Below are 7,883 nucleotides of genomic sequence, written 5' to 3'. Positions count from 1 at the left end.
GAGCGAACAAAGGATACACACGTAACTGCAGGATTCCAAGCTATTATCTGCACACGGAATGTGGGGTATGTGGTTGAAGTAAACCATAATGTCTGCCGCAGCTGGAATCATTACCATGTTTGCCATGCCACAAAACAATCCATAAGGATTGAGCAAATAACTTTAAAAACCACTCTCTCAACGAAAATGCATGGAAAACAAAAGAATACCAGTTAACAATCTATCTCATTGTTTCATACGTTATATTTTAGCTTTATTCAAAGGGTAAAAACACAAATGCCAACCACGTCTGCAGCATTTATCAAGAACAATGCTATGGAAGGCATGAAATTATCATGAAGAACTGACATCTGAAAGAATCTGGATTTAACAAGAGTTTCTTCCCACAAATTGTTCCTTGATGGGGAGCAAATCAAAGCTACAAAAACATTTTTTACCGAAGAGAATGACAATTATTCACCACCAGACAATGAACATCCCAATCACTCTTTCCATGGGCAAGCTTTCTCAAACTCCTCCTGCTCTTTTCGACATAATTCAAACTCATTGGTGTGGTAATACATGCAACCAGCATAAGCGTCCATCTCTTTGGTGCATCTCTGGTGAAGATCTTTCAGTCTGTAGGCAATATGAATGTTAAACGTCGGTTAAGGATGTATATCATTTTTTTTGTTCTATACCAAGCAAATCTCAGACTAATTAAACAAATACAGTATAGACAATAACAAAAGAACACAAGGGTTGTCAGTGATCTTGCAGAGGTGGAAATTGGAATTACACGTCAAGAAAAGTGGGAAACCAACAAGGAGAGTTTACTAACAACAGTCTCCTAACCTTCAGGCATGATCATAGGGAATATACTATCATACCTACTTCAAAAAGTCAATTTAAACTGCTGCAACAATGAAACACTGAGATTTCAAAATTTCCAGGCCGCTAAGCTAGAGTTGGGAAGGTAATGATTATGTGTGATCAATCAAAAAAAGATATGGAGCCATCATTCCATCATCATAATGAGACTGACTGGAAAAACCACTGCAATCAGTGTACTTTTTGTCAGAAGTGACAATGCTTTTCCATTTTTAGGGCCTACCATCTCTCAATCACATTGTTAAAATATACTGTATGTTTAATTGCATGGTAGAATTTCCACAACAAATCTTACATTTTAGTAGAGCTTTCTCATAAGATGGGAAGCATATACAATGCTTTCTTCGACCCTCCAGAATTTTCAAGGAATAATTTATACAAGGAGGGCAAGGGGATAAGTACAGAGCAAAAGGGACCTTCCTATCTCATATGAATTCTTCATTAAAAAGTGAGATTTACCCACGAAAGTTCTCTGCAATGAAACAACATATTCCCTCTTTGAGAGAATTTGTGATGTAAACTCGGTTTACTTATACTGAGACACAGAAACAACATAATTCCCTTTTAATCAAATTTTTATGACAAAATATGTGACCTAAATGACCCATTCTTAAACGAAAGAACCATATCATGGTTACTCCATACATTTCACATACGCGAGCACAAGATATTGTATTTCAGGCCCTTGCATAGTACATGGGTCACCATTGCTGCTAAGAGCAGGAAAGGGAATACGTCCTCGTATCCAGCGAACTAACAGAAATTATAGTTGGAGAAGTAAAACAATGTCAAGACATATGTACTTCAAGTGAGACTTAATGGGAAAGTGTGACGTGGCCACATCATCAAAACTTAACTTGCATATCAAACACTCGGCTTCAGGCTTGACCGAGTGCAAATCTTATACCTTATACATCATCAAAACTTATCAAGAAATATACTCTCTCGGGCGTAAATTCGCATCCCAGTGAACTTACACATGAATTTTTCACCAAATACTAAAATTTCCACCCCAAATAAATCTCCTATAGAAAACAACATCCAACCCCCCCACATTCTTAGAACACTACAATCTCTCAAGTACCCAATTTAAGTATCTACATTTTCAACCACATAAAACAATCATTGAATCAAAACTAGCCAAAAATCAACAAAACTGTGGAAAAAATCTTACAGATTTAAGACGCAGCTAGTAACAGCACGGCCCTTATTGAGACATTTCTCAGGATTAGGATCGTTCTTCTTGCAAATAAGAAAAGCAACATTTTCAGCTCGGCATTTCATGGCTATGTGTTTTGAAGCAGCCATTAGTATTGCTGATGTTGGGATTGGCTCACCTGTTGCATCATCAACTGTTCGATCCATGTTTCTGATTTTGAGGATTTGAGCTGAAACAATGAAATGAAGACTGGGAAAAATTATTAGGGATTTTTATTTGGTGGAAAATAATTTGGGCTTTGTATCTGTAAAATGTTGTCCGATATATATTTATATCTTATTTATTTCACGATATATCGAAATTTATACATTGAAATTATACCCGCCAAAATTTGTTATCTCGAGACTCAATCCTGCCACTTTGTCTGATATTTTGGCTTTGGAAATTTGTACTTTGTAGGAATGCAAAATATCATGAATATCGAATTTTTGGAAAATGCAGGCATTGATTGGCGTCACTTTTGCTTGTGTCGTCATTAGAAATTGAGTAATACCAGTGTTCGTGATTCCAAACGAAACCTCGAAATTCCATCTAATATTTTGATTTTTCAAAAAATTGAAATTTTTAATATAGAGTTGAAATATTGATTATTCTAAAATTATTTGAAATTCTAAATCTGATAGGGTCGAAATTTGATGAATTTCAATTTTTGGATTTGTCGGAATTCCGAAATCCCAAACTATGAGTAATACTATGCCCACCAACACATTATATCATCATAGTTTAAAGTATTTGTTAGTGACCGACCCCAATTTGTGTTAGGCAGACTCCCAAAAAAACAATTATTATAAGTGTGCCATTAGTCTTAAAAAATCTGAAAAAAAAAACAATTATTACAAATATGTCATTGGTCACAAAAAATTGGACTCAAAAACTCCAAACTTAAACGACCCGGCTAGGTCGTTTGGATTAAGTCCCAAACGACTTGGCCACATTGTTTGGGACTTAGTCCAAACAATATGCCCACACCGGTCAAGAGCCCAAAAAACAGAACTTTATATTTTTTTTTAAATTTAAATCCCAAACGACATGGCCACAGTCCAAATGGTATGGACCACACCGTTTTGACTGAGTCCAAAACGATGTGGCCATGTCGTTTGGGATTTGGATTTTGAAAAATCCGCAACGACATGCCCACATCGTTTTGGACTCACCAAAGCGGTGTGTGAAATGTCGTTGGGATTGACTTCAAAAAAATATAAAATTTTCGCTTTTTGACCTCTATGGGCGACATCGCTTGGACTAAGTCCCAAACGGTGCGGTGTGGCAAAGTCGTTTGTGACTTAGTCCAAACGACCTAGCCGGATCGTTTAAGTTTGGGGTTTTCAAATCCAACTTTTTTTGAACAATGACATACTTGTAATAATTGTTTTTTTTTTAGAGTCTGCCCAAAACAAATTGGGGTCCGACAGTAATAGGACCCTAGCTTAACTTACGTGGACAATTGTTTTACCATTCCTAACTTGTACCTTTCTCCCATTTGTATTTTATAGTTCATTAGAATCATTGTCCATTTAAAGAACCAATTCTCTTTTATTTTTTCTTTATATATATGCATGTTTCATAGTTGTATATTAGGTCAAGAAAACACATTAGGATTAGAGAAAAGGCTTAGGGTGAGAAACAATGTAAGTTCTCTTTTGCCGTTTTACACGTTTCATTTATCTAAAGTTATGGATAAAGATATTTTTGTTTATGTTTAATCATTGATTTATGATTATTATGATGTCGGTGAATTCATGCGATTCAAGATCCTTAGTTTAAATTTAAAAATATGTTTACACACTATGCGGAGAAATTGGATCGTTAAATACGAGGATAGGATATAAAAGTGGAACAAAATTGAATCGGAACGAAACAGATCTGATATACTTCTGATATTCCAGTTGACTCTCAAAAACAATATATTGACTGTATTTGGTTTGGAACTTTGGACAAACTTTTTTTCAACGAGAAATTGAAATCTTGAAAAGGAGTTTCCTGGAAGGTTCCTTAGATTTCGTTTGCAGTACGTTTGGCACAATCCCTGGATCATAGTTCACACTTCTTAGTCCTTAAAGCACCGGATCAATCCCTGCGAAACCCTCATTTTGTCGATCTGCAAAACCAGAAGCCGAATCGAGTGATGTGCAACCAGTAGGAAAACAACTTCTTTCTATACCGTCTAATACTGACAAGCTTGACTATATAGCATTATAACTACATCTACTGTAAAAACATTTACAATCCATAATCGGTTCTATCTTAGATTAACCACCAAATCATTCAACTAGTTATTGACAATGACACTCTCTTAAATCTTCACACATCCAGTCAATGATGGAATATCAAAAAAAAAAACAATTATAACAACAATGACTCAATGAGTACCCAAAGTCAAGATGATCCACTAAAGTCGAATTCAAACCAGAACCAGCAAAGACAAAATGTATGAGAGTTGGGTGTTCAGATTTGTTACCTCTTGAAATTTCTGAAATAAAAACGCCATCTCAATCCAACCTCTCTCTCAATTCTTCAACACTCTAAAACCCTGATGGTATTTGACTGAAAAATGCTTATAACATATCATATCTCTATATGATATGTTTTCTCTCTCCTCACATCTCTCGGGGGTACACGGTGGTGATTAGATCGGCGGTGGGTAAATGTATCAGGTTGGGGAAGAAGGGGGAAGCACTGTTTTTTAACTGTTTGGGTTCCGGTAATATCGGCGATTTTTTTTTCTCATTTCTCCGAGATTCTCTCAGAAATCGGTCGGTCAATTTGGCCGAATAAATCGGGAACTGAGTAGTAACTGATAACTCGGATAAAAATGTATCGCTCAACCCCCGATTAATCGCCGATTTAATCCGATTTTTCTGGAACCAAACACAGCCCAAATTTGATATACATCGGACAGTAATAGTATCGGGCAATATTGAATGTAAACGCGTCAAAAATATATCACAGTAAAAAAATGTCATTTCCACAGTCTGAAATCTCGATTTCTCTGAAATTTTGATACTGATGGTGCAAACAGTGGCGAGATAGATATATTAACATACATATTTGAAAATTAAGAAATTTGGACATGGATTTCGCACGTGCCGCCACTGCACTCTACCGACACTTGTGTCAATGTCTGTTCAGTTACTACTGTTTACTAATTTTCCAACACGAGGACTTCTCTCGGCCATGGCCAGTAACATTTGATTTACCCATTTTATTATCACGTAATTTTTTGGAATCAGAATCAGTACTATTTACCGGAACAACGAGAATCTTGTCGGTAGCGTTTGTAGCATTCTCAGCGAGGCTTTCCTTTGGTGTTGTGGCAGCGTTTGTAGCACTGGGTTGTCCATTCTCAGCGAGGCTTTCCTTTAGTGTTGTAGGAGACTTCTGACGAGCAAACATAAGCAGCAGCAATGAAGAAAACAAGACTGTTGCGACAATTATAAAAAGCCCGAACAAATTGTTGAATGACATGGTGCTAGATGAAATAATATTCGCGCTTGGTGCCTCGGAAGTACCAGGCACCTTGGTGGATTCTTTCGGGTAAACCTGCAATAAAATAAATAGGATTAAGAAGCCTTCCTGGAAAGGTATATACACGTACTAAACCAATTGAAGATATTAGATATATATTGGTTCGACCTCAACGAAAAGCTTGATGCATAGCATGACTCCTCCATTTTGACTTCCATTACTTGAGGCCTCGTCATAATTCTCTGGAGTATTGCAGACCTTCAGCTTTGATTCATCCGAGTTCAACTGCTGGCATCCCATGACGTCTCCATTCTTTGTAAGATCATCGTCCTGGTTGGCCATATTAGGCTCTGGATTTTGATGTTTTGCCATGTTCTGAATAAACTGCATATACCACATACAGGAAAGGAGATATTACTGCTACTAATAACCAGAAATCACAAATAATTTAAGAGTAACAACTTTGAAGTCTTGAGTTCAACTGTGCTGCAAGAGCACAATTTTGCAAACACTAATAAATCATGGATGTGAATGGGGTGAAAATCATTCAAAGGCAAACATCTAAAGCAGAGAGATGATGCTTATAATTTATGTGAGGAAAGGCTACATCGTATTAAAATTAGTTACCAACTATTACATTGTTGAATATATACACCTAAACCAAAACCAAAGAAAGGACATTACTACCTTTACATATATCTCACACCCCCTCTCAAACTCATTGTGCTCGAATAATGAGTTGGCAACAACGCAAACTAAATTACAAAATACACATTAACATAGGCATCAGAGCAAAACACTCCAACGAAAAGTCGGTGCAACGCAACATACATAGATAACAATCAAGCACACTTGGGTGGAAACACCTGTCGCAGTAACGCTCCGGAACCAAACAAGACCAAATCGGCAAATTTCAGAACAGGGGAGAATGGACCAACTACCAAACAAGGTGAATAAGAGCAAGCGAGAATCCCTGTCATTCTCGTAGTGCTCCCCATAAATTATTAAATCACCACGAAGATCACCAAATGAACCACAAAGATCACCACGGTCACAATAACTACACATGAACCTCAAGAACTCCACAAGTACCAACAATCACGAAAAGAACCACACAGAACCCAAAATCATCCAAAAGAATGCTATGAAAACACACCCAAAAATAACGAAAACCCGAAAGCCAATCACAGACTTAACATGAATCAAGAAATTTGGAAATCAGATCATAAATATGGAAAACCACAGTCAAAATATCGAAATCATTAAACAAGAACAAGATAACCAGAATATCATGACACAAGAGCAACTGACCCATATACGAGAACAGGGTCGAAATTGACCCATATCACCATCTTCTCACGAATCAAGAAAAAGAAACGCAAGTATCAAACTCAAATCATAACACAAGAGAAGCAACACTGATACCATTTAAAGGCTACATCGTATTAACATTTGTTGGATATATGATGATAGATAGATATGAGAAAATCTACTGTGCGCAGGAGAGAGGTGTGCGCGAGAATCTAGACCACTCATCGGGCAGGGGTGCGTGTGTATTGCCCATTTGCCCCAAAAAGTAGTGCAATCAACGTCCCTCATACCCTGCGTACTCTAGAACTGCTAGATATGATATATGTACACCTAAGCCGAAACCAAAGGAAAGGACTTGACTATCCTTACATATATCTCACAACAACATATTACGTTAGATAAAACTACTGATAGTCTGATACCCCTGCAGAAGTATAAGATAGAGAGACCGTAAGGCTGGCCAGATCGACCTTAATTGCATACCTTCCAGACCCTTGTATCTATTTCAACAGTAACACCAACATGAATTGGTGTTACAACATACTCATCTTCAGCCTTTGCAAGCTTTAAACGCGCTAGTACTAGAATGGCAGAGAACACAAGTTGCACTAGACTATTTTTCTTCATTTCTATCTAGGCGTAAAAGAATGTTGTGATGTTACGAAGCCCACTTTCTCGGGTTATTATTGAAGACTGCCCATTTGCCCCTACCGCCATCCAACTAACCACAACAATTTATAAGGTGTACTACAAAGATTCTTTGGGGAGTTACGTGGAATTTGTCATGTTACGAAGCCGACTTTCTCGGGTTATTATTGAAGATTGCCCCTACCCTACCATGGCGCCATCCAAGTACCACAACAATTTTTAAGGCCTACTACAAAGATTCTTTGGGGAGTTACGTGGAATTTGAACTCCACGGATTTCACACACAATACACTCAGTAAATTGAAGTAAAAGTAAGAGCCTAACCGTAATAAGACAATGTAGTTCCTCAATGTTATTATTGAAGTGGATA

The 7,883-nt window shown here is 37.2% G+C and overlaps 2 protein-coding genes across 8 annotated transcripts; both read right to left on the bottom strand.

Annotated features, from left to right (window-relative positions):
* Window positions 1-206: 206 nt before the first annotated feature.
* LOC147499222 (NADH dehydrogenase [ubiquinone] 1 alpha subcomplex subunit 8-B-like) lies at window positions 207-2,334 on the bottom strand. The gene is made up of 2 exons (XM_086561012.1): window positions 2,045-2,334; window positions 207-618 (listed from the first exon to the last, which is right to left on the bottom strand). Exons 1-2 carry the CDS (start codon window positions 2,233-2,235, stop codon window positions 483-485), a joined length of 327 nt encoding a protein of 108 aa, XP_086417138.1. The 5' UTR covers window positions 2,236-2,334; the 3' UTR covers window positions 207-482.
* A 1,597-nt stretch (window positions 2,335-3,931) lies between these two features.
* On the bottom strand, window positions 3,932-7,569 carry LOC147499221 (uncharacterized). Of its 7 annotated transcripts, none has more exons than XM_086561009.1 (4): window positions 7,349-7,569; window positions 5,723-5,938; window positions 5,336-5,629; window positions 3,932-4,187 (listed from the first exon to the last, which is right to left on the bottom strand). In XM_086561009.1, exons 1-4 carry the CDS (start codon window positions 7,490-7,492, stop codon window positions 4,137-4,139), a joined length of 705 nt encoding a protein of 234 aa, XP_086417135.1. In that variant the 5' UTR covers window positions 7,493-7,569; the 3' UTR covers window positions 3,932-4,136. The 7 variants fall into 7 exon arrangements, 6 of the variants coding, with proteins under 6 accessions (XP_086417135.1, XP_086417133.1, XP_086417134.1 ...); XM_086561007.1 differs by lacking the exon at window positions 7,349-7,569 and adding an exon at window positions 6,386-6,763; XR_015195751.1 differs by lacking the exons at window positions 3,932-4,187; window positions 7,349-7,569 and adding an exon at window positions 6,980-7,161 and having other exon boundaries at window positions 5,031-5,629.
* Between the last annotated feature and the right edge of the window lie 314 nt (window positions 7,570-7,883).

This window comes from Coptis chinensis, chromosome 5 (genome assembly GCF_015680905.1).
Source record: "Coptis chinensis isolate HL-2020 chromosome 5, ASM1568090v1, whole genome shotgun sequence".
Lineage (NCBI taxonomy): Eukaryota > Viridiplantae > Streptophyta > Magnoliopsida > Ranunculales > Ranunculaceae > Coptis > Coptis chinensis.
This window is presented reverse-complemented; position numbering and strand designations above follow the sequence as displayed.

What these genes read in the sequence shown, in the direction of transcription:
- LOC147499222 (XM_086561012.1), bottom strand. Translation starts at nt 2,235, where the DNA reads ATGGATCGAACAGTTGATGATGCAACAGGTGAGCCAATCCCAACATCA. An exon ending in ACTAGCTGCGTCTTAAATCT is followed by an intron (nt 619 to 2,044) that starts GTAAGATTTTTT and finishes TATTGCCTACAG; the next exon opens with ACTGAAAGATCTTCACCAGA.
- LOC147499221 (XM_086561006.1), bottom strand. Translation starts at nt 6,622, where the DNA reads ATGTGTAGTTATTGTGACCGTGGTGATCTTTGTGGTTCATTTGGTGAT. An exon ending in TGTGCTTGATTGTTATCTAT is followed by an intron (nt 5,939 to 6,385) that starts GTATGTTGCGTT and finishes TGGTATATGCAG; the next exon opens with TTTATTCAGAACATGGCAAA. An exon ending in GCATCAAGCTTTTCGTTGAG is followed by an intron (nt 5,630 to 5,722) that starts GTCGAACCAATA and finishes ATTTTATTGCAG; the next exon opens with GTTTACCCGAAAGAATCCAC.